This window comes from Prosopis cineraria, unplaced genomic scaffold (assembly GCF_029017545.1).
Source record: "Prosopis cineraria cultivar Desert tree isolate PC_DT_omini unplaced genomic scaffold, ASM2901754v1 PC8, whole genome shotgun sequence".
Classification (NCBI taxonomy): domain Eukaryota; kingdom Viridiplantae; phylum Streptophyta; class Magnoliopsida; order Fabales; family Fabaceae; genus Prosopis; species Prosopis cineraria.
The window spans coordinates 29,207,217-29,233,708 of NW_026555339.1; the positions used below are offsets into that span (position 1 = coordinate 29,207,217).

A 26,492-nucleotide genomic window follows, 5' to 3' on the forward strand; every position below is an offset into this window, starting at 1 on the left:
AAGTCTTGTTAAGGTATTAACAAGTAAAGTTACATGATTAACAAATAACGTAATAATCAAGTGATTTGAAAACAAAATTTATTATATATATAATTTTATGCATTATATAATTGAATGGGTTAAGTGGCTTGGTGATCCAAAATCTTTTGATGAGCCAAGGGATCTTGGATTCTACACCTACCTTAGCCATCATTGTAGAAATTTTAATTTTCCATATAACTCCAACCACCACTGACGATGGTCCAATGGCTGCCATCGCTAACGAGGTTCCGATCACTGATGATAGTGCTCCGATGATAATAATTGATGGTTTTTTTAAATATTTAAACTGAGAGTATTTTAATCTTTTCTACATTCAACTTATTTTCAATTTAATCCTAAAAACTGAACTGAGATTTTGAAATATTTTGGGAGCCACCAAAAAATAAATTCCTTCTCAAATCTTTAAATGAAATTCTCCCAATAAAATACAAGAAGTAATGCAACACATTTATGTTAAAAATATTGCCTCGATCCCCTCTTAGCTTCCTTCTTCCTTGTCCCCCCCCCCCCCAATTCCTTGAGGCACTCCTCTTCTCTACCAGTGTTTCTTTGTCCTGCTTTACATTAAAATGGAAATGCAGCAAAGTCAAGTCAAAATCTGGATTTTCACCCAACATTTTATTAAAGACTGTTTGCTTAGTAGAAATGATTGAAACATAAATAAATAAAAAATAAAAATGAACTAAATTATCCAATCTTTCATAATAAACATAAAAAAACTCAATACCACAAGCCCTGAATATGAGAATCACCAAATTTACTGTGAACCTCAGGAATCATGACTTTCAATCTCATGAACTAAATTATCCATTTAAATTATCCATTCCTCCACATGAACATAATTAACTTATCTCTTCCCCACATCTTGATCAATGTATTTTTATTTTTTTTATAATTCATTTCATTCCATTCTAACAAAACAAATGGGCCCTAAAATCTTTCTCATCTGCTCGTTCGTGTGTGATAAGATTTCTCAAGCATGAATAACAGTAGGGTTTCCAAAAGCTTCATCTTGCCATGTCACTACCTCCCTGTGACCACTCTTCAGCCCTCAAATTCATCAAAGAAATCAATGTCTTTGGGAGGACCCTTTTGAAGCTTTTCTTGCAGATCAAGATTCTTGGGCAATACAAGTTCAACACCCTCACCTGACAAGTGGAAATATCTCTCCAGTACCATCTACAAAACCCAAAAGAAAAAAAAAGAAAAAAGAAAAAACGAGTTTCAATTACTCCAGAGTTGCACACGGACACAACAATATTCTAGATGTCCATAAAAAAATTTGAATCGTCACATCTAAAATGTACCAAATATATATGGACACAACTTTTTGTTTTCGGCCAGTGCTTTGTAAATGCACTCAATGGTTAAACCACATCATAAAATATAAATATCTCAAATACAGAAAGTTTCCTTAGATGAAGTTACTAACCATGGCAGCATAAGCATCAAGTTTCCTGTGCTGAGAGGACTTACTGAGACCCCTGAAAGAGTTACTGGAAAGTTAATTTCCCAATAAAAGAATGAATGTCATACAAGAATTTTTTGGCTCACACTAACTTCAGCGGAATCTGAACAGTTACATTAGTGTGAGTTCAACAAAGTATATTTCACCATGAGCAAAGGATTTGGTGCTGACTGATATAGCCTTGAAGTACAAAAGAATCTTATCTAAATGTAATGTTACGTATATTAGTGTTTGCCAATAATTTTTCTCCATGGTGTTACGCATGCAGGTTTTTCCTTCAATCTTACCAACATAATACCCGCTAAAGGATGTCAAATCATTGCTTTGACCAAAAAAAGCCATGAGGAAGTTCCTAGATTCTTTTCCCTTCAATTCCCTTTCATGCAGGACAGACAAAATTAAAATTATCTTAGTTGAATACAATATCTGCTTGCAATATGTTCTCTTGTGCGCTTTAATTAATAGTAACCAATAAATAGCAAAATTACCACACTAACAATTGATAGAAACAGCTACATGCAAATATTCAACTATATATAGTTCATGATACTAAAGAAACAAGGAAACTCTCTCAAACAATAAATAATTCCAAAAACAAGTACAAGAATGGAGTACGAAAAATAGGTTCCACAGCAATTTACATGTTAATCATTCGATCAATTGCTTCAGCTGTTGTCCCATGTTCATCCTGTAGATACACTCTCCAACCCCTGAAATTAAAAAGCTGAGTTATAACATTGGCATTTTAAATAGCCACATCAATTCAAAGAACCTCCAATCAGGTGTTGTTACAGAAACATCGTTCAAATTTCATACTCATGTTTAATTACATAAGCTTCAGAATACATTCTTCTCTTTTCTTCCTTCTGATATTAGATCACTTTTGGGATAAGATGTGCTATGATACTATGATTTTAGAAGTGGCGGTGTCTAAATAGCTAGTTTCCAAAATGAACGAGGCGAGGAAATCACTTACCCACTTATATGTGGAAGAATTTGATTATCAAGATCAGGAACCTAGGTCTGAACTTGGAAGCAGGACCACAAGTCAAGGTTCTAGTTTAGCAACTCTAAAATGGATATGATATATTAAATCGACACTAAAGATTGTTATCAACACATTATGAACATTTCTTTCTCCTTTTATGGAATTTATAAAACAAGCAAAAGTTTCACCAGTGACTCTGACCTCTCTGCGGCTTGAACTGCAAGCCTTCCTGCAATGCTGCGAACTTTGTTTGATTGTGGTGTTTCCTTCCCATCAGAAGATTTAGGAAGCCCAATGATAAATTCGTCAGCTTCCTGACATATTTAAAATATTCTATCACTAAAAAAACATATTTAAACAGCTATGGAACCTCAACCATAGAATTACATGGGGGGAGAGAGAGAGAGAGAGAGAGGATTTGGACCTCCTGTTCAGCAATCCTAAGAAGCTGGACCTCAAGCTTCTGCCCTCGCAATTCCAAAACCTAAAACAGCTATAGGATTATGAGAATAGATGTATAATGAAACACAATAAAATTTCATTGGTTGTGACAAGTTAGTTTCAGTGCAATAATACAACAAGAACAAGCTTTTATTTGACTAAGTGAAATCAGCTACATGAATTGCAGTGTTAACAATACAACCATAAAATAATCATGTTATAGCCTATAGGCATGTGAAATATTCAATAACCAATGTAATAGGCAATTCTATCACACAAAATGTACAAAATATACAACTGACAAGCACGGAATTTCTTCTAGTGCACTGAATAAGGAACACCAGTAACGTTGCACATTCTGAAAACTTGAGATCAGCTGCAACTTGTGTAACATGACTCACGTCAAAACTTAAACTATGCAGAGGTTCCAAATTAAAAATTGTTCACATAGAGGAATTGCAATGTCAAGAACCTTACATTATCAATTGAGTCACCAAAAGCATACATATAAAGGCAGACAATGGTATTTTATGCCCACGTGTTCTTTTCCTTTGTCTTCAGGAACTTCACAAGGAACCTCCACATAATTCTGATTTCAACATTCTACTTTAGACATTTTTCATTTCAATAAGGCAAAGGCTATGATAAAAACAATTAAAAAACTAAACCAGAAAAAGAAGGCTAACAATTAGAAGCATTATGCTCCATCATCCAATAGCAATTAATAAATTTCTGCATCCTAACAGGGTAGTGTAGAGAAAAATGAGTTGATGGCACTCTATCCTAACCAATTGGCAAAATTTTCTTCCCTGAACACTACTTTCGACCTTTTAAATAAACACCTTAAAAATTTAAAGTCAACCATTCAACCCATGTTCATTGAAATTTTTAATTACTGAAACACATGGACATGAAGAATTTGGAACCCACCAGTTCTGGATAGGGGACTTTTTTTTTCCCTTAATATTTCAAGCTCAAAAGTTTGATGCATAGGTTTTCAATTACTTGAACATCAAAATACTAAAGGCCAGAGATCATTTCCTAATATTTCATATTTAACCACGTTTTGGACCCCAGAAAAGGGGAGAATGATAGATAGGTTTCAAGGGGACTAATTAACTCAAATTAAGTCCTAAAATACCAACTCCAGGAATTTGTAAATTCGACTCTCAATTTTACAATTTCGTTGTAACGAATTTGCAACTTGTTTTCTAAATTTTAACATGATTGAAGAATAAACAAATTTATTTTTCTCGTTAAAATTTAGAATATAAATTACAAATTCATCACGACGAAAGAACAAAATTGAGGGTTGGACTTGCAAATTCTTGAAATTTGGCGCTTTGAGAATTTATTTGAATTAATTGATTCCCTTGAGACCTATTTGTCATTCTCTCCAAAAACAATGAAGAACTAAATTAATTATTACCGTCAAAGGACGAACAGCAAAGCCTTTACTTAGGGCAAGGCCTGTGCGAGCCATTCCCAAATCGAGTCCAAGGCTGAAGCCTCCTCTCCAATGTGGGTCACTCTTGCGGCGAAGGGCATTTGGAGGAAGTTGTTCAAGAGTCAAAATTGCCTTTGCTCCATTTTGGGATGAATATTGTTTCAGAGAAGAAGAGAATGTTGTCGCACTGAGAGAAACACACAGTTTATAACAGAGCAATGGATTCTCAAGAGGCATAGGTCGCAGATGCTGTGTTGACATTGGGCAGGGAAAGTCAACATTTGGCTTCACATTTGGGGAGGATAATGGATAAGTAATAAATGCTCCTAAAAAAGTACTGTCTTCACTTAGTAATAACTCAAAAAAAAAAAAAGGAATATAAAAAACGAATTAATTTTGCACAATTTTGTCATTAACTAATAACTATTACCAATCATATAACCTTAATTCCCTCTCTTTTCTCATTTTAGTAAAATTAAATCAAAATTTAACACATTCTTTTTGGAATCACTGACTCCTAGTGCAGCTAGAATGGCCTGTACTCTCAAAATGCCAGTCAATTAATATTCAAAGCATATTAGTAAGCAAACCAGGAAAATGTAACTCAACTGAATTTGAAGGCAACAAACCTTGAATTGGAGAAAAAAGAAGCCATTTCGAAACATCACACTCACAAATGCATATCACAATATAAACTTAAATAAGAATGTTATAAAGGACAAAAATACGACAGCCCTTTATTTTTGTAGGAATAGGACAACAGCCTGCCGATTTAGAAACATGGCAAAGTATCGTCCAGATTTCCAGTCAAGTAGAACGAATTTCTCAAGATCTTATTTGCATTCAAAACGTACAGAAATTACTTAGGGACAAGAGACAAAATGTACAAGTAAATCAACCGACAACATTTTTTATTTTTGAGACATAGCTCAGTTAATTTAAATATGGAACTATGAACGATATTAGAGACACAAACTGAGAGACCAGCAAAGTATTTGTGTCATCATACCATACTTTCACAATACCACTGGAATGAAGAAGTGCATGAACATCACTGCGGCCATGAGTTTTGCCTCCAAACAGAGTGAAATCCAGAAAAAATGAATGTACCCAACAGAAGAAATTCTTACATCCGGAATAAGAAAGACCAAAAGAAATTCAATCGAAATCAATGTCAAGATTTAGGGTCAATATCACTAAATACTCGACCAAAATCATAGAAGGTTAGCTAGAATCTGTTAGATAGTTTCTAGTATGAAGAAAGGGGAAAATCGATTTTTACTTGGCATGAACTTGGCGGAACACTCCAGCGTGCTGTCGACGGTGTTGACTGGGAGGAGCTGGTCGAATTTGACAATGGGGAGGAATTAATGCATTAGCAGCAGGGAAACCTGGGGAATGTCATGCAAGAAGGAGAGAAGAGGTATCTAGAAAAGGACCCAAAGAGCCCAAGTATGTAGAGAATGTCGCAACATGCAAGACGCAAACACGCAGAGGGTTTCAGTGATGAGGGTGAAGAAGGCGGCCAAGTAGTGTGAGACCGTGACGGTGAGTAATCGCCGGTGCGTGGATAACGGATATCTTTTTCTTTATTTAAACATTTATGTATTTATATTTTATATATATATATATATATACATATTTTAAATGACAAATAAATCCTTGAAAAATAAAGAAATGATAATTTTCATAGACTTAATTGTTATTTAAAAATTTTATAAAATAATAAAAATATCTCTTAATTTAAAAAATTACAATAAATTTTTTTATAATTTTAATTCTAAAATTCACAATCCTAATTCAATAAATAACTAAAGTGATTTGAATATTCACAATTTTTTTATCATTTTTTTCAATTGACAAAGTATTTTTTGGTTCACAACTTTAATTTTAAAATTTATAACTCTGATTCAATAAATAGCTAAAATAGTTTAAACATTTATAATTTTCTCTCATCATTTTTTTTTTCAATCAGAAAAATGCAAGAAAAATTTTTTCCATTCACAGTTCTGAACTTCACAAGCCTTGCTCGATCAACAATTAAAATGATTTAGGTCCATATTTCTCTCACTATTTTTCTTTACTTTTTTAAATCAAGGAATATTTTTGTCAATTTGTCAAAAATATTGATGACAATTAAATCCTTTAAGAATTAAAAGATATTATTACATTTTATGAGACTGAATTATCAATTCCTTATTTCTGCAAGATTTATTTGTCATTTTCTTTTTTCTTTTTAACTTAAAACAGGAGCAAGTAATATTTTTCCTGATCGTTGAGCTTGATTAAATACCTTGAAAAATTAGTCATGAGGAAACTTGCAGAAACTTTCAATTGTAACAAATACAGTATTATATCCATGACAAGGAATTTCACCTACAACAAGGAGTTAGCTGGATTAAGATTATCATTGATAAAGAAGCTTGATGAATATGCAGTATGAAAAACAGAAAAAGTAAAATTGAATACAAAAATTTTTATTTAAACTGAATAGAGTTAATCCTCTTACAAGAACGCTAGACACCTAAAATGATTTTTAAAAAAATATATCATTGACAACATTATATCTATTCAGTTTTTATTGTATATATATAATGTTATTCTCAAACTGACCATAAAACTAATTTCTCAAAAAATTTGAGATTTACTTAAAATATTATCTTCTTTCAAACAATGTTATTTCATATACATCTCAACGAATAAAATCCCAAAACGATGGTCAAGAAATTCATACCACTGGCACTATCATCTATGTCACATCCACTTAGTCATTTCATACATCTTATTTAGGTAGGATGAACAAATAAGTATAACTAGAAAAAAAAATTATGAAAAAAAAAATCGACAAAAGTAGATTAAATAAATTTCCATTTACATTAAATTTATACATATACAAGAAAGATATTTATTTAATATGAAGCTATTTGTGAAATTCAACACTAAGTATGATTTGGTAATAAACTCAAATTTAGATTGATTTGCAATTTAAAAATTGATAAATTCCCTCACTAAAATGGAATCAATTATATTCATCATATCGTGTACATCATTAAGTTGAAGAGTGAAAAAACTTGTAATTGTGTGAAGACACAATCATAATACATTTAAACTTCTAAAATTTTACCATTTAAATTCCTGGAAGTACTTGCAAATAACGAGCTTGTTTGGCTAGCTATTTCTGAAATTAGTTTTTTATTCTCTAAAACAAAAATAAAAAAATCTATTCAATAATGTATTTTTAAAAAATATTTTAAAATATAAAAAAAATTAAGTATTATTTTAAAGAATAGAAAAACAGAAACGTATTTTGTATTATGAAATTATTGTTTTGAAAAATAAAAAAATATAAAAAAACATTTATTTTCATTTTTTTTAAATATGTTCTGCAAAATACTAATTCTTAAAATGATAAAACACTTGTTTTCATTATTTCTTTTTCAACACATCACTTGATGAAACATATGACTTCATTTAGGGTGGATAAATGAAGCAAAAACGAACAGGGTGGATAAATGAAGCAAAAACGAATATAAGGTTGGGCAAGGGGGATGCTTTCCCCATCCCAATTTCATAGCCGCTTTGGAAATTTTGTATTAGTGTTAGCTTCCCATATTTTAAGTAGTTTTCAAGTTTGTCCCCATGTATTTGTTTCTGGAATCATCCCTGAGATGAAGTACTCAACTCGTGAATATTTATCATTGCTACTTTGCTAGCAAGAGTTACAATTGTTGCTACTATCAAATTATGAAGAAAATGAGATCAAACCCAATCGTAAATATTTCTAAGTAAAAACTATATACTTATATGCCATGACATACTTCTTTGAAGAATATCAATGTTCTTTTGTTTGCGGAAATATAAAGTGATAATCCTAAAAGGATTATAAATTCATATATTAGCATTGACTCATTATATGGACCATAATGATTGTGATATATGGCTCTATAATATTTTTGAAATTGAATTTAATGCTCTCTTGGAAAGATAAAAGTAGACTAGTAAATCTAAAATGGAAAAATAAATTGAATCCGGTTGACTAACCAAGAAAAATCCATCAACCAATAGAAAATCTTACACTGGCCACTTAGGTAGTGTACAAAATTTGTATACCATAGCTGATAGTTGAATGCAGGGACGTACCCACGTTCAGGAGCAATTGCCCCCACCAACCAAGCGGAAAATATTACCTAAAATGACCTTAATAATTACAGTTACCTCGTTGAAAAATTTTTCATTTGCCTCCCTACTTCAAAAAATTTAACTTGCCCCGCTTATAAAATTTTACTTATCCCATTAGAAAATTGATTATTTCAAATTTTACATGTTTCATGACCTTAAATAGTAATAGTTTTAAAATGAAAAGTTAATAATTTAGAAAAAAAAAATCTATAAAGAATTTTAGCCATACAAAATAGGTACATAGATTCTATTTAATGAAAATTTAAAAAAACATTATTCTAATAGATATAAAAAAAATTACATGAAGAGTATTATATGTTATTATAATGATATGAGTTTTTGTAGTATTTAATTTATTAAATTATACCCTTAATATAATTTAATAGATATTTAAAATTATATTTTATAATCAATATTTATATTGATTGATTTGTGTGTGTGTGAGTGAGAGAGAGAGAGAGAGCGCAGGTACCAGAAGCTTGATGGCTTGCCCACAACCCATCTCGTCCATTTTTCCCAGAAAAAAGCTAGCAAATTTTTTAGACCACCCGTTTCCTTCTATTAACAGGATAGCTCAAACTTGTCGAATGCCATCGAGCATGAGCAGGTTTACTAGGTTAGCATGCAGCTCCCTCACCCCTAGTGTCATGCTTCCTGAAAGGCACTTGACATGTCCCCACCGATACAGACAATGATGTTTGATTTAATTTTTATATAAAATTAGAGAACTACAAAATACACTTCAACTCTTTATACTACATATATAAATCAGATATCATTGTCTATATATTTAATTTTTTTTATACAATATAATTCTTTAATAACTGCAATATGCATTTAAATAAAAAAATCTCATTTTATCCGTCATTTCCTTAAAACTGAATCTCATGATACTTTGAAATTTATTAATCTCATTTTCTCATAAGATGCCATTTTCTAAACCCAATCAACAGAATCAGTGTGAAAGAAATTCAAATTGACAAGTCAAAAAGCCCAAACCATAGAACAACGAAACAAAACAAAACAAATTAGCTTCAATCCTCTTTATATTTGTCTCCTCTTCCTCTCTCCTAAAGCAGTGGTCTGTTCAATCCCTCCTTCCCATATGATGCCCCACAAAAGAGCGACAAAAATAACATTAGAAACTTCAGTCGAACCATTATAAATTGAGAGAATGACAGTTAAGTACCAAAACATTAAATTATTACAATCAAGTCCCCTGCAAAATTTTTTGAAACATGAGTAGAAAATATTGATCTAGATAATTATAAACTCAAGAGTTTCAATTGCAAATAAGTATTTAAGTATCAAATATAATTCTTAGATTGTAAGAAGAATTTCTACTCATAACTATTTAAATCAATATTTACAACTCATTTTTTAGAAAATTTTGTTGGGAACCTAACTGTTATAAATTCTACCTTTTGGGAGCTAACTGTCATTCTCTCATAAAGTTGACACAACGCTTTCTTGTTTGGGACAAGGAAAACGGAATCCGTGCAGTGGGTTGTCAAAAGTCAGAACTAAATAAAAGATCGCAGCGAACAATGTACTATCAATGTAAAACAGAACATACTTCTACCAAGTAGGAGCTATGCACTCTCAGGGTCCCTGCTCAATTGTTGCGGTTGGATTCTCTACTGGTGTTTTATGTACCTCCTCTTCAATTTCAGAGCTTTTACCTGCAGTTTGAGGAACATCAGCCAATGGTGGATCAGATACTTCCAGATCTTTTGCTTTCACTGTAGGATTTTCATTCCCACCATGTGCAGCACTTTCTGATGCTCGTGTCAGTGGGATATTTTGAAATGGTGGTCCATAACTTGAGCCAGCTGCTGGCATGAGTGATGAAAGCTGAGCAGCTACAGATCCTGTGGTTGCCGCTGCCGCTGTTGACGCTTGAGCTTGAGAAAGTACTGTCATTAGGAGCTGAGCCAAGAGGACTTGTGGATCATTAACACCATGTTGGACTTGAGAGTTAATTGAATTTGCAAGAGCATTGATGTCAATGGAATTAGACACAGCACTGATGTTAGCTGGGGGAGCTGCCTGTGGCCCTGGTTCTTGGGACATGGCTTGGTGCCCGTGGACACGTTTGAGATTTGATTGATGCTTTTTCCCGGTCAAATGACTGTCATAAACAACCTGTGACTCACATATAACATTGCACAACTCACATATGAAAGATGTAGCCTGTTTGGGTTTTGGAGGTTCCACTTTCTTTCTTGACCCCTCATTATTTCTCATGTATTTACCTCCTCTGCCTCCTCTCATCTTTCGCTTGAAACCATGGCCCCTTGAAGCCGAACCTTCCCTGGGGTTTTCCTCAGGATCATCAGCTGTAACTTCTGAAGTTTCTCCTGTATTGTTCTGCAAATCAAGTTCATTTTTAAGATTGTCATCCATCACTACAGAGATCATATTATCAGCTGGGCACCCTTCTGTCTTCAATTCAGGAGCTTTCTCAACCTGGGCAGTTAAATTCAATTGAGAAGAGGGCATCTGGCTATTCTGTTGTCCATTTACAGCTTTACGCCTCTGTAACTCCTCGTGTACCTGCAAATTCTTTTTATGCCGCTTTCCATTCTTATGCTGCTCCATAATCTCAGAAGAATTGCACTCAACCTTGCAAATTTCACACCAAAATTTACATGGTGGTGGATGCAATGTCACATCTGGAACCTGTGCTAGAATAGGCCCAGATACTGATGATGAAGGTTGTTGTGCCACCGATGTGCCTCCGGTAGCAGCTGGTACAAATTCTGAAGAATAAGATGGGAAGTGCCTACCACCCCCATGGCCACGTCCCCCACCACGGTAAGGAGCATGACCTCGTGGGTTGAAATGGCCACGACCACCCCGTCTAAATGGTCTACTGCCCCTGCTGCCGCCTCTGTATCGAGACTGCCCAATCTAATAATTAAAGCATTCAAATATGAAGTGAAGCACACATGAGATGGTTAGAATATATATATTCAAGCAGAAGATCAATGCATGGAATGAAAAGAAATGTGCACACAACACCATAATATGACACCATAATCACATGGTTAATGACAGTAATAGTAACAAACACAGCAGTCACCACCAACATAAAACATTAAAAAATATGAGCCGCATTGTTAACAATCCGTAAAAAGTACAGCCCATCTTGGACCCTATACAAATGAATGGAGCCTAGTCTAATTCACGCAAATTTGTATACATGAATGAAAAACCTTTCCACAGTGAGCAGCCATCATCAAGAACCATAAGGGGAAGTTTAGCGGGGGACAATGTAAGGAAGGGGAAGGTTTCATTGAAACCCTTTTCTTGTTTGGGAGTTAATAATAAGTGTGATATTAGGGAAGGATTTCAAATTAATCTCAAAAAATCCTCCAATGTTCTCCCAAACATTTATATATCCTCCAACTTGAGACACTTTGGATGTGGGAATAAGGGTCAGCCTTGGAGGTCCTGTTTAAATAAGGATTCGCACTTCGAAAATTTTTTTTCTTAAAAGGAACCGGGCTTGAGGGCCTGGCCCTATTAAGCGCTGTGAAAAAAGGCTTGAGCCCGAGTAGCCCTCTAAGCCCTAATAAGCTTGCTTATCTTATATACATACACATATACATATATTTGATTGATAATAACACAATTTGGTTAATATTTATTGTAGGTGATGAAGAAGAAATTATAAAGATAATTAACATTGAATCTCCACCTCCATCTTTCAATAAATGCACTTACATCCGAGGAATCTAATGTTTTATTTGTAGATGATGAGGATAAGGAGGATTTGGGTTTTAATTGATGAATGTGTGTTGTTTAGATTTCTAAATATGTTGTTGAATTTTTAAAATATTGTGATAATTTTAATTTTTTTTAATTTCAAAATATTTTAATTAATTTACAATGTTTAATTTTTTTTATTTTATTTTTATTTTTTAGAACAGGACTTCTAGGCTCGGCCCTGAGCCTTTTACATAAGGGTCGGGCCTCAAAAAAAGGGCTAAAACTGGAGAACTAGGCTCAAGGGTTTAGGCCCTTAAGAGTCAGCCCGCCCATATTCCCAACTATACATGAGATACTTTACCAAACAAGGGAAAGAAATGTCATGCAACAATCCCCTTCCCTTCCTTTTTACACCTCTCTTCTTATGGATTCCTTCCCTTCCACTCTCCCCCCAACTCCCACACATACCCATATCATCTAAAGAATAACTTGTGATTCTCTAAAGCAAGCAAAAACTAAGGAACAAAAGTTTCAATGGAGAAAGCACTGCTCAAGGAAAGGGAATATGAGGTTCAATGAGGTTATAGCCAAAAGTGACTCTCAAACAAAACTTATGGCAAACATATATGGAGATAATGTAGCCTCTAAAACTGCTTCCAAGGCAGCCTTTAAAACTATTCCAAATTGCTTAAAGTTAAACCTATATGTCTTAACATCCAAATTTTTCATGTGAAACATTGTCATGTTTGACATTCTATTGAAATACTCATCACCATAAATATTATAGAAAATGAAATGCCTATAGATTCTCATCAAGGAACAGTTTAACAAGGGTCCACTAGGATGTTAGAATGACCAATGAAAAGGAAAGCATGTGAATTTGGTTAAGAACCCTGCCACATAACCTAACAATCAAGACTTTTTTATGCTTTCCTTCCCTTTGCTCATTCTTAAAGTCTATTGTAGGATACTGACAGCATTTGATTCCAGCTTTCATTGATGTTACAGCATCCCACATCCTACTTGTCCTGTGGTCTCCTCACATGTGAACAAAGAATATAGAAACACCATGCAAAAATTGAAGCATGCAAGGATGTACCCTAAACGTATCATATATTGTATTTCCATTACATGGAAACAAGGCTTGGTGCTGATATGCCACTTGATCTATATGAACTTCCTCCTTATGGTTGAGATAATATCTATGTCTCCGACCATTTCTTCAGAGTCAAAAATTTCCAATAGTAGACCCACCCACCAGGAATTCTGACCAAATAAACTCATTGCATCCATGCCCATCCATATTTTATCAGCCTCAAGATACTGTCGATCAAGCAATCCTTCATCATGTTCAATTTAGAGCCTTGGTAAAATGCCCAATGCTTCCCTAAGTCTGAAACGTGGCACAAAAAACCCTCTGACAAATGAAGAAATAACACAAATTAAAGAAAAATTATATCCACAACAAAGAAACGTGAAAATTATCCCTTACTTAACTGTAAGGCATCATGATTAGTTGAAAGAGCCAGTCAGTTAAGTAGAGAAACAAGAGAATAAGTGGCTGAGGATGAACATGTTCACAAGCCACATCACATACAAACCCACCTATCTGAACCAACAAACTGGCAGAGTAGATGGGTTTGAAGAGTAAACCAACATGTTTAAAGAGAAAACATGCAAAGGATGACCATATGCCCACATCAGCTCTAAAGCAACCAGCAAAGACCCACCACAATGCATCACTGATAGGCAACCAACAATAACAGTCAGTATATAATGCAACTAATATCTTTCTCTGGTCACTTTAAGGAGCTGCGGCCAAGTTTGCAGTATTCTCAACATCTTCTGAGCTGACAGTTTTAGGTGAAAAGCTGAGGATTTAATACCTACCAAAATCATCCTTTGTCCAGAGACTGTCCCAAAAGACCCGTAGGAAGCACAGCAAGATTCTCTATCTAAAAGCATAAAAATGGTCAAGAAACTGCCAGAAAAAGGGGGCAAATCTTCAATTAGTCTGTTATATAGTACATTTTTTTACAATTTTTTATAGTAAATTAAGGAAGTAGCATGGTCATCTCAAAGAAAATACGCAGAGCCAATCTGGGCAGCAATAGAACTATATCCAATAATGGCCTAAGTTAGACTGAAACTATCTCAAGGCATGTTCTTTCAGCTCCACTCAAGTGACTTGCCACAAATTCATCAAATACCAAGGCTAATTGGCTATGAAGCATGGATATTTCCAAAGAGGGGGCCACCATCAAACCTACCGCAAGTCAAAAACTCATTAAACATGACATGTCACTTTAAATTACAAACTCTTCAGAACATGTCATGTCACAATGTCCATGTATGGGTCCATGCTTCCTAGCAAATTGGCATAGAACAAAACATGCCACTTTCAATGATTTCACCATAGAAACATCAAAAGTAGAGCCTATTCTGGATCTGAAACTTTATAGTGCCAAGCTTTTATTGGGAACACATATGATAAAGCCACATGGCTCTAATTAAACTTATCTCATTTACAGCCATCCAGCAAACAGATATGAGACGTCGCAATGACTTTATTTTTCTCCAACCATTTTTTCCGATAGTATTACCAGAAGTTGGTGCACAGATGATGCACAGATGAAAAACAATGAATTTTCACATTGTTGATCAAGATTATATAGAAAAGAGACTCTAGTTAAACATGAAAAGTACAATATAGTAGGACAATCAGAGACATTTTATATTATCATGGTTAGAATATACCATTTGGTCATGCCAACTCACCACCAAAGAGTGTGAGGTTCAAAACAAGACAGGACAAACAATATGTATGTTAAAGAAGACACATGCGGGAGAGGGGAGAGTAGGAGGACAGATATATGTTTTGGCATAATAGTATAAATCTATAGTCACTTGTCACAGCTCACGCCTACAGGGAAAATAATGTAAGTGCTGATCTGCTAGCAAAATATAGCCTACACATGAACTGCAATTTGCAAGAATGTCTTCCACAAACCACCTGCGTGGCATCTGTTGCTCATAACAGATTTTTTACTAGGACGCCCATGCCTAGGATGTCTAACTCGTAGGTTTTCTCTAATTTAGAGCTTATGATACCATTGTCTAACCAAAAGGGGGAAAAGGGGGAAAAACAAGAGAGGCAGAGAAGGAGAGTAAAATTATAGTGTTATCTCATCCAACACAGTTACAAAAGCCTTACTATCAAAACCAAGATTATTAAAGCGGAAATTTTAAAAAGGACCACAAGAAAGCCCATATTCATGGTTGAGATGGAAAATGAGGTGTTTCATATTCGGTAGGCAGTTCTCTCAAACAATTTATGCATACCATATTCAGCATACAGCAGTACTGTGGCATATATTCATGTTAAGATGTAAAATGATACATTTGGTTGAGTCATTTCTTGTGGCTTTTGACTTAAGACGTGCATGCAAAATAATATTCCAATAGTTAAGGCCTTGGAAGTAATTATTACTAAATAAAAAAGAAGAAAAAAGTCATTTCATTATGAAGCCCAATCCAACTTATCATTAAAGAATTTTTAGAAGATGACAATTTGACATTTATAATAATGTGACCCTCTATTCTTGTGCTCTCTCACCTTGTCTCTTCAAACTTTTCAGTTGCATATCTTCTTGCAAGCCTTCACCTTTCATTTATATCTTTTTAGTTCTACATTTTATCTTAGTAAAATAAGAAAAAGCTGTGAAAATGCATACCGACTAGAAAGTTGGTATGTATTGAGAAGAGATGTGAGTCAACTTCGAGATGCCACAACGCAAGATTAATAAAAATTGGTATGTATTTCACAGCTTCAACTTGTAGTTTAACCAAGACAACATGCAAAACCAAAAAGACAACAACAGAAAAGGAGTACTCCCAAAGAAGATATGCATAGTTCATAGAAATATTATCATTATAAAAAAATCACTAAACCAATCTGAGAGAACATTATGATGTTTTGACATATATAGCTTTCTCTGAAACTTATAGCTGACAGCTTCTGGAAAATGTAAGAGTATCATTAAAAATTTGAATATCTACTTCAAAGGCACCTCTAACTCTACAATTACAAATCAATGGCAAACAATGCAAAAGAAAAGTTTGAAAACACAAGGCAAAAGGCACAAGCATGGAGGGTAGCATTAAATAACATCTTGTCTTTCTTCACTCTAGGAAGTCTTTCATGATAAGGTTGATAGGTTTGACATAGATACTGACCAGAACAATATTTAACGAAAGAATCTTCAAGAGTCTCTAGAGATTCATAATGAAATTACTCGACAATTTCTTCATAGCAATCACTTCCAAAATCTCAGGTGTTGGAATATCATTTTGCATGCACTTAAAAAATAAACTAAAAAGAGGATATCATTTGGCACCCTGAAACATACACATGCTACAATGTTATTACAACCTAAATTTTCAATTGAAATTCAATACACCATTCCTTTAGCACATCTAATGGCAAAAAAACCACAATGGGAGCGGGAAAGATGACAATAGAATATATTAAAGAGGGGAAATGATATACCAGTATCTTGTTGTCCCTTTTCCATTTTGTTTGTAGAAGTGGATTGAATAATAGTGTCAGTTCTCAACACAATAATGGGCACTAGAAAAGATGTATCTTCATGGTATATAGGAATTTCATTCTATTGTATCTTGCATACTTTCATAGAATATAAGAAGTCCATGTTCACTATAACAATTAAAAGTTGACATGGAAATGACACAAGCAGTATTTGTTGATAAAGCAAAAACGGTTTTATGGGGAGATCCCATGGTTTTAGTGGTATGAATGCCACTAAAATAATGCCATTTAATGATACCTAATATCTTGGATAACAATGCAGACATAGGTGTCTAAAATGAGACCTGAGATCCAAGATATTAGGCTCATCATGATAGTTTATCAATGACCTCCCTCACAGATAACCACAACCAGTTAATTCCCATGAGTATATTACTATTGGGAAGATAACAAGCAGAAATAACTCGGGACCCCATCGTGTTGCTCTTACCTCCAAAAAACGGTAAACATATGGTTCATCTTATAAAACAAAACATTACAAGTGCACCAATGATAGACAACAAGATGGTTCAAGAATAGAGCTAAAAGTGCCAAAGAAAAGCCAGCAATTAAATAAGTGAAGATATGATGCAAAAGAATATTCAAGAAGATTTCAAGCATTTATTTGAAATAAGAATTTTGGTTGGCCTTTACATTAAGGATTAGGGAAGAGAATACAGGAAGAAGTCTATAAATTACATTGCATTTGCGATTACATTGTTGAATCAACATAGGGTGAAACTGACATAAAAATCCCATTTTATGTACATTATCAGGTAAATAAAATATGCGGTCCCAACAAATGCACTTTGCACAGCAAATCTAACCCCAATGCACACACAAATCAACAACTCATCCAAGAATAAAAGTGAAAAAGATAACAAGAATGACTCAATAGCAGTTTTCATTTTCCATGTGTATCAAAATTATATAATTCAGCTCAAGTTTGTTCAAAACTAGAAGCATTTTACTCAAAACAAATTCAGAATGTTCGTATTTTACTGCTAGGAATTATATTTTTCTGAAACATTTAAAAATAAAAAAAGAAAAAAGAAATCCACGATCAAACTTCTTGTCACGACATTTCATAGATGAAGCTAATATTTTTCTTTTTTGGCAATGACATTTCATAGATATATCAATATAAATCACTAGCAATAATATGAATAACAAATTAGAACAATATATATCAGCAAAAACGCATCATAAACCCCACAATATCATGCCCAATTGAATGCCAGACACAGTAATAAGAAACACAAAAGAATATGCTAGTGTATGTGTCACTGATTAGGCAGACTTGACAAGGGAAAGGGTCAACATAGGCATTTAACAATGCAATGATTGCAAGAATATAAAAATTTTACCGGAGGGTTCCCAGCAAATTGAGTGAGCTGTGAGAGAGCAGCTATCGCCACAGCCGCAGCCGCTGGATTCATCGCAGCACCTAGTGCCGCGCCTGAATCTTGGTTTGAAAATTGTGGATTTTGAATCTGAGCCTGTTCAGGAGGTATTGGGACTCCAGGAGGGTGAATGGAGGTGTGTTCTTGCTGGAATTGTGGGTGGGCATATGAACTTCCTTGACCTTGGCCAGCATAGTATGCATATTGCTGGTCATATTGTTGATTGTAACCATAATAAGACTGGGAAGATTGATCAAAGGCTTGATTTTGAGATGATTCATAGCCTTGTTCCTGTTGTTGTTGTTGTTGGTATGTGGAATAATCCATTGTTGGAAGAGAAAAGGGTTTGTAGAGGCTTTTCAGAATGATGATTACCAATGTATAGTGCAAAGTTTGTATGCTCCTTCCCCTGTTTCAAAACTCAGCCACCTGAATCAGAAGAAGAAGACAACCTCATAAGAAATATATCCAAGCCGTACACAAAGATGAAAGATAAAACAATGGATGAATCTGCTTCTGAGATCAACAAATAACAATGCTACATGCATGACACAACAAGATCATCAATGAAATCAATGCTGTTGAGCCCCCATTATCTTACAACGATTCATTAATAGACTACAACGGATGTTTTGGCATTAGAGAATCAATAGATACCATAAGAATGACTCGATCTCAAAAGAAATAGAAGCTGAGTGGTCTCCTTCAGAGAAAACTCAGAAACTAATGGATATCCATTCAGCAGTGCCTATTTCGAATGAAGAACAGGAAAAAATATTTGCGAATAATGGAAAGCATCAAACATCATCCAAAACATCTAAAACCAAGGCTCAAGAAAATGTCGAGAATCCCTGAATTCAAATTAATTGATCTCGTGAATAACTACGACATAGTTCATTTCAAGAATATCAATGATTATGACAGAGTTCTTAAGGAAGGCCCTTGGACCATTTGAGATCACTATATCCTTGTCCAGAGATGGTCACCATCATTCAATCCCAATTCAAATGCCTTTGGGTAAAATTGCTCTTTGGATTAAATTAACTAATAGTCCTATCCAATGCTATGAAAAAGAAATCCTATGGAGGATAGGTGGAGGATAGGAAATTGCATAAGGGAAACTCTTACAATAGCTGTGAATACACTAAGGCAAATATCTGAAGACACTAGTTCTTGGATTAGAGAGGGGAAAGCTTGCTCGTGTGTAAGTGTTCAGATTGATTTCAAGAAAAAACTCACTCCAAGAGTCCTCAACTGAGATGAATTCTATCACGTTGAATACGAAAGTTTGGGGCTAATTTGTTTTGGCTGTGGCTATTAAGGATAGAACAAATCAAATTGCCCTCATGATCCTAAGAACCGTGAGAAGAAACAAATGCAAGACATAGCTCCTGTACAGAGCAAGAAAGAACAGCAAGCGAATCAACAACAGCGGAAATTGAAGCAACCTCTAAATTCAAACAATATTCAAGTTAATCCCCAACAGATTCAGAGCATTGAATCAAACTTGCAAGATGATTACTCACCAGAAAACGAATATGGGCAAGTGGATGCTTTCTCACCGTTCTCGCAAATATCAATATTAGGCAGATTCTGCAACGGCTAGAACCTCCTCCAATGCACAGAGAAAACCTACTCATGAGTACTCAAGGGGTTAAATCAAGATTCAACGTTCTAGCACACATGGAAAGAAATGACAAAATTTCTAACATCCCAAAGAAGCCTTCCCCTCCTACTGAGGGTGCATCAAAACATAAGGCTACTAAAAAAGTATGGAGACAGAAAAAGCATAGCTCAAAGAGAAATCGTACATGTGGCGACAGAAACGAAGGAAACCAAGGAAGGTCCTCACAGCAAAAAATGCCTAAGGATCCAATTAATCTTAATGTGATGGGCCAATGACACTGTTATACTTTTATAATGTTGACATTAGTTAGTAATATGGCCATTGGGGGATCGTTACCCCTATAAATAACCTTAGTCTATTGTACTCATTGTGATTTATCAATGAAGCCTGTGCATTACTCAGTTTAACTCTCTTGTCTCTAAATCCCCATCTTCCCTCTATTCTCTCAATTCTCCTTAAATCTCTCTCACTCAAAATTATCTTACCACAACAATGTTTTGATTTTTGCAACTGTACTCACACTTCCAGATTTTTGAAACAATTTATAGTTGAGGCGGATACTTGTGGAGTAGGATTGGGAGCTGTTTAATGCAAGGACAGCCTATTGCTTATTTTAGCAAAGGTTTGGCTGAGAGACATCAAAAGCTCTCAATTGATGAGAAGGAATTAATGGCGATGGTGCTGGCAGTACTTCATTGGCATCAGCATTTGGAAAGGCAGAGATTTATCATTCAATCAGACCAGAAAACCTTGAAATATTTGCTTGGACAGAAGCTAAAAACATCTTTTCAAATGTTTTGGATTGATAAATTAGCTGGATTTGATTATGAAATTCAGTATAAAAAGGGGCATGAAAATTCTATAGCTGATTCTCTTTCCAGAATTCAAATGCAGATTGTTTTAGACACTTCTTCGCCTGAAATGCTTGACAAAATCAGGGGGTGTTGGAAGAATGATGCTGTAATCACAGAAATTCAGAAGAAGGTTCAGGTGAGTAATGGGATTTGGGGCCATTTTTCTTGGGATGGTGACTTATTAAGGAGGAAGGGGAAGTCAGTAGCAAGACAGGAACCTATTTTGAAACAAGAAATTCTTGTGTGGTTGCATTCTAGTCCTCAAGGGGGACATTCAGGAATTCAAGCTACATATCATAGGATTAAAGCAATATTTTGGTGGGAAAAGCTTATTAATGATGTCACAAATTTCATCAAGCAGTGTGATACATGTGCACGCTGTAAAAAGGAAGCTATTGCATCATTGGGGCTGTTACAACCTCTTCCAATATCTTGCAGAATTTGGGAAAGTATTACTATGGACTTTATTGAAGGGCTTCCTAAATCCAATGGTAAGGACACAATTTGAGTATTGATAGATAAAATGAGTAAGTATGCACATTTTATTCCTTCAACACATCCTTATTCAGCATTTTCCTTAGCACAAATTTTCATGGATTGTGTTTATAAATTACATGGTGCCCCGCTAAAATTATATATGACTGTGAGCCAATTTTTGTTAGCGGTTTTTGGAAGGAATTTTTGAAGATTTCAGGTATTCAACAACATCTTTCTACAGCCTACCATTCTCAAATGGATGGACAGTCCGAAGTTCTCAAGAGGTGCTTGGAAACCTATTTAAGATGCATGTGTTGGGAGCAACCCAAGGAATGGAGTAAATGGTTGTCATGGGCTGAATAGTGGTACAACAATAGTTTTCCTACAACAGCTAAGGCCACTCTTTTTGAACTTTTATATGGTCAGGCTCCTCCTGTCCATTGTCCTTTTTTACCTCACAATTTTGTTCTAGATGTGTCAAACAGGTCCTTCACAACCAGGGAAGAAATGATAAAGATTCTAAAGCATCATTTGCATCGTGCTGCCAATATGATGAAACAGAAGGCTGATACTCACAAATCTAACCAAGAGTTTATGGTGGGACAATGGGTTTTTCTTAAACTACAACTCTATAGACAATTATCTGTTGTAGCTAGGAGTTCTCAGAGATAAGCACCTAGGTTTTTTGGTCCCTACAAGGTGCTGGAAAAAATAGGGGCAGTTGCTTATAAGCTTGACTTATCGCCTAACTCTAGAATACATCCTAAGGTGAAGCAAAGACATCCACCACTTGACTAGCCAGAAATTCCAGCCACAACAGAGCCTAAGCTAATTTTGCAGAAAAGAGTGGGTCACAAGAAGGGTCAAATCATCACTGAAATTTTAGTTAAATGGAAGCAATTGCCAAATGAGGAAGCATCTTGGATGCCTTTGTACCAATTTCAGCAAAAGTTTCCTCATTTTGTTGTAACTGATCCTTGAGGGCAAGAATCTCTTTGAGGGGGTATTGTTATATTTTTATAATGTTGACATTAGTTAGTTATATAGCCGTTGGGGGATCCTTACTCCTATAAATACCCTTACTCTATTGTACTCATTGTGATTTATCAATGAAGCCTGTGCATTATTCAGTTTAACTCTCTTGTCTCTAACCCTTTGGCTGGTTGCAGGAGAATATTTTAAAATCCCCCCCCTCTAAAACCTCCCCCCATCCTTTCCCTCCAACCATAGTGTAAATCCCCTCAATTTCTCTCTGTCTTCTCTATTCTTCCCTCTATTCTCTCAATTCTACTGAAATCTTTCTCATTCAGAATTATCTTACCACAACACACTCAAAATGGATCAAATTGGCAAGAAAGACGAGGTAATTTCCTCTGACCACAACCTACGTCAAAATAGAGTTTCGGACCCATGACTTAAACACACAGTACACTTTCCTGCTAACCCAAATATTAATCCATCTCTTCATTAAAATAAAAAATAAAAAAAATCCATCTGCCTCCTCCCCAAATACAAACCAAATGAATAGAGATTCAGATGCAAGGGGCCCTGTTTTAATGGATGCTCAACTTTTACCTAAGCAAAATAAACCCCCAGATCCCAATTGCTTGTTACTTGAAAAAATGCCCCCAACTCACTCATGCAACAACCTTCAAATTTTATTTTGGATGAGCATACTCAAAAAGGAATGATAGTGCATCCTAGTTTATATATTTCTGTTCAAAACCAAGTTTTTCTTCTTAATTCTTAAGCACCTTGTTTTGACCATTAATTTTAATTATTATTATCCTTTGTAGGACAAATATTATAAATTTTTAACAGGCATTATTAGTTTCTTTAAATTTACTCACATGGGTAATACTGGAAAAGAAACAGTTTTAATCCCATTCCATTCCATCCATTCTCATAATAACTCCCACACAATGGTCATATAAGACCATTCCTTCCTATCACCGAACCCCCAAACAATGTAAAATTCTATTTCATGACTCTTTGCTCCATTCCATTTCATTAATGATCGTTCATTTCCATTCAATCCTACTCCCAAACACACTCTTAGAAACACAAATGGAAGGGGACGATTATGATGATGTTAAATTATTAGAAGATCATGTTCAAGCTAGAGATGATCTCGAAGACAATGATTTTAACGATGATTGTATCGAACATGATGATCAGTGACTTTCAGGTTCACTCAGACCCTTCCACCTTTACTATTGAAAGAATAATTATACTAACCTGATCAGGCTCCTAAACAATGAAAGAATGAATTGAAAATAAATAACTAGTCCAGCAAAAGTCCAATCTACAATGCAACAAGTATAAAAATAAACAAACACATACCTAAATATTTTAAGGTAACCGACAAAGAAAAAGATAAAAGAGGCCAAAGTTAAAATAAAACTTAGTACCAAAAGAAAATAGAGCTACAGGCTACATCTTCAATCGTTCAACCCACAGGAGCCGAACTAGGCGTATGGCAAGGGTTTTGGTCTTCTTGGAGACATGGGAAATCAATACGATAAATACACAAAAAAGGCAAATCAATATGATAAAATTGATGGATCCAGTCATAAATTAAAGTGAAAACTCATTGTTCAATTTGCCAAAAAAAAAAAAAAACCATCGTCTCAAACATTAAAACTGAGATTGCATACAGTTATTGTGCAAGAAAAGAATGACGTTAATACCACTATACCAATGAGTGGCGTGAGAACGAGACTGGAAGCGAATCTGAGAGTGAGATCGCCAGAAAGAGAGCGATAGTGGCCGAGGTGTGAGCTGTGACAGTGGTTGTTCAGCGACTAAGTGAGTTGCTGCCGAGATCGAGTGGCCAAGGAAGAAGACGCGACTCACTAGAGACACTGAGACGCAACGGCGCAGCGCGACAATGGCAGTACGGCCAAGTCTGATAGGCGAGAGCGGCGTCTGAGAGGTAAGATTGCAAGAGAGGCAGAGAGCGGTGATATGAGTGCAGTGATGCTTCGAGCTTGAGGAGTCGTGGTCAGGGATCGGTGCGAGAGCCAAGACTGCGGATCTGAGTGTCCGACCGTTGAGGACGAGGAGACGAGGACGATTAGGACTGGACGGACGTCGAACGAGGAGGCTGAGTGTGGATCTGGTTGAGCCGCGAGTGACCCGTGCGAGTGCGTCGTCCGCGACCGCTAGCTTGCTTGATCGGACAGCTCGAGCTTATTAGGAAGGGTTAAGTCGAATTTTTTCCTTCCTGCCCCCATCCATTGCTAGAGTTGCTAAACGGACGGGCCTAACTCATATGGACTCGATCCTTATAGGTATAGATCTTAAAGCCCGATTACTTTAATTTTACCCTAAAATTAAAGCCCGACCCTTATTTATAAGGTTTAGAACCGAGCCCGTAAGCCCGGATAAGAATAAAATAAAATAAAATTCAACATTAAAATTTATTTAGAATATTTTAAAATTTAACATATATCAAACCAAAGTCTCACATAATTTAAAAAATGAACAAAAAATTTAAAAGTCCAAATAAGATGAAGGCAAACATCATCATCAATCCTAATCAAGATGTCCCTCATTATCTTCCATAAATAAAATATTAAAACCCTCAGATGTAGGTCCACTTGTAAAAGATGGAGGCGGAGGCTCAATATTAATTATTTCTGCAGCTTCTTCATCATCACCTATAATAATTATTAATTAAATTGTTTTATTATCAAATATAAAAATTATCAATTATTAATTAATTATCTATACATATATCACAAGATAAAATATAAAAATTACTATAAAATAGTACAAAACAATTCAACCAATTGCTGGTACAAAATACAAATCAATGTTTGCACATTATCTAAAAAGAAGTGAAAACAATAATTTGTGAATAATAAAACGGGTTTCACGGGCCGCCCGAGCCCGAGCTCATTTTACTAAGGCTTAAAAGGGCCAGGCTTTGAAGCCTGGTTACCCTAAAAAATGTCAAATTTTTAAGCCTAAACCCTTATTAAAATGGGTTTAAACGGGCGGCCCGTCAAGCCCGGCCCTTATTCCCAACTCTATCCATTGCTTTCTATTTTTATGATTTTTAAATTTATTAATATTAATTAATAATTTATTAATTAATTAATAGTAATATAAATGAAAAAAAACTAAACGAGAGCGAGTCACCCATCTCTAGCTTGAAACGAGGGCTAGTGGCACTAAAGCAAACAAAATAATAATTAAAAAAAAAGCTCGGTTTTTGTTGTTGGATTAGAGTTTAGCCTTGCAAGTGATATTTGGGCTTTTTGGAATGATACTGAGATCAAAATTGATTGACATGTTATTCTAATGTTCAATTGCTCTGCTGTAAAGTTCATCTACTTGACATATTTTTTATCTTGTGTTTATAATGGGAATCCTTACTTTCATGCTCTAAACCAACTGTGGAATTCCATTACTCAATTGCTAAGCACATAGAAGATCCTTGGCTAATTGTGAGAGATTTTAATTTAATGTTTATTTATCCACCCAAGATGAAAATGGGGGGGGGTGCCGGTTTTAATTAAAGCTCAATGAAACAATTTAAACAATACATTAACTCATCTAATTTTCTTGATCTAAACTTTACTGGTGATAGATTTGCTTTAAAAAGAAGACTTTAAACTTGGATCAAAAGACTAGAGCATGTAATGCCCACAATAGTTGACCTATTAATTAAACCTTACTATCATGGTAATTAAGGGCATATATAATTAACCATTGCTATGGTAGAATATGTTTAACCATATTTACTAGAAAATAAGGACAAAAGAAAACTCTTTGAAAATGGGATCACAATAATAAAAACAATTTTCAAAATCACTTAACTCAAAAATGTACAATATTAGAGTTATTAAAAAACAGAAGTAAGATATAACTCATTAGCGAGGATCCTAATAATAAAAACAACTTTCAAAACCACTTAACTCAAAAATTTACAATATCAGAGTTACAACAAACAGAAACAAAATATAATCTATTAGTAGGGATTACACCACAGTATAAGGACAAAACGGTCCTTTCATGGAACCAAAGCATTCGCACTACAATTAACCTCCCAACTCAAAAATTCAACCAAGCAATTCCTAGGAGTCAAATGGCACATTTCATACCATAATTTAATCATGAACATCATCATCAAAATCATCTATAAGTCAATTACAATTTTGTTAGCCGTATCATAAGTTCATAAGATTCGAATTAACAAAAACAGCTAGATATCTCACATTCAATAATATCTCAACACAATAATTAATCTACAATAA

General features: G+C 34.8%; 2 protein-coding genes across 7 annotated transcripts; both read right to left on the minus strand.

Moving 5' to 3' along the window:
- Nucleotides 1-720: 720 nt before the first annotated feature.
- On the minus strand, nt 721-5,942 carry LOC129317161 (uncharacterized). 2 transcript variants are annotated; one of them, XM_054961525.1, is made up of 7 exons: nt 5,669-5,942; nt 4,369-4,635; nt 2,923-2,982; nt 2,700-2,812; nt 2,152-2,220; nt 1,475-1,526; nt 721-1,221 (listed from the first exon to the last, which is right to left on the minus strand). In XM_054961525.1, the coding sequence occupies exons 2-7, from the start codon at nt 4,621-4,623 to the stop codon at nt 1,087-1,089; spliced, it is 684 nt and encodes a 227-aa protein (XP_054817500.1). In that variant the 5' UTR covers nt 4,624-4,635; nt 5,669-5,942; the 3' UTR covers nt 721-1,086. The 2 variants fall into 2 exon arrangements, with proteins under 2 accessions (XP_054817500.1, XP_054817499.1); XM_054961524.1 differs by having other exon boundaries at nt 4,369-4,712.
- Nucleotides 5,943-9,524: 3,582 nt separating this feature from the next.
- On the minus strand, nt 9,525-24,429 carry LOC129318742 (uncharacterized). 5 transcript variants are annotated; one of them, XM_054963680.1, is made up of 5 exons: nt 23,919-24,429; nt 19,797-19,902; nt 18,235-18,699; nt 10,329-11,478; nt 9,525-10,247 (listed from the first exon to the last, which is right to left on the minus strand). In XM_054963680.1, exons 3-5 carry the CDS (start codon nt 18,595-18,597, stop codon nt 10,168-10,170), a joined length of 1,593 nt encoding a protein of 530 aa, XP_054819655.1. In that variant the 5' UTR covers nt 18,598-18,699; nt 19,797-19,902; nt 23,919-24,429; the 3' UTR covers nt 9,525-10,167. The 5 variants fall into 5 exon arrangements, with proteins under 5 accessions (XP_054819655.1, XP_054819652.1, XP_054819651.1 ...); XM_054963677.1 differs by having other exon boundaries at nt 9,525-11,478; nt 23,927-24,426; XM_054963676.1 differs by having other exon boundaries at nt 9,525-11,478; nt 23,919-24,426.
- Between the last annotated feature and the right edge of the window lie 2,063 nt (nt 24,430-26,492).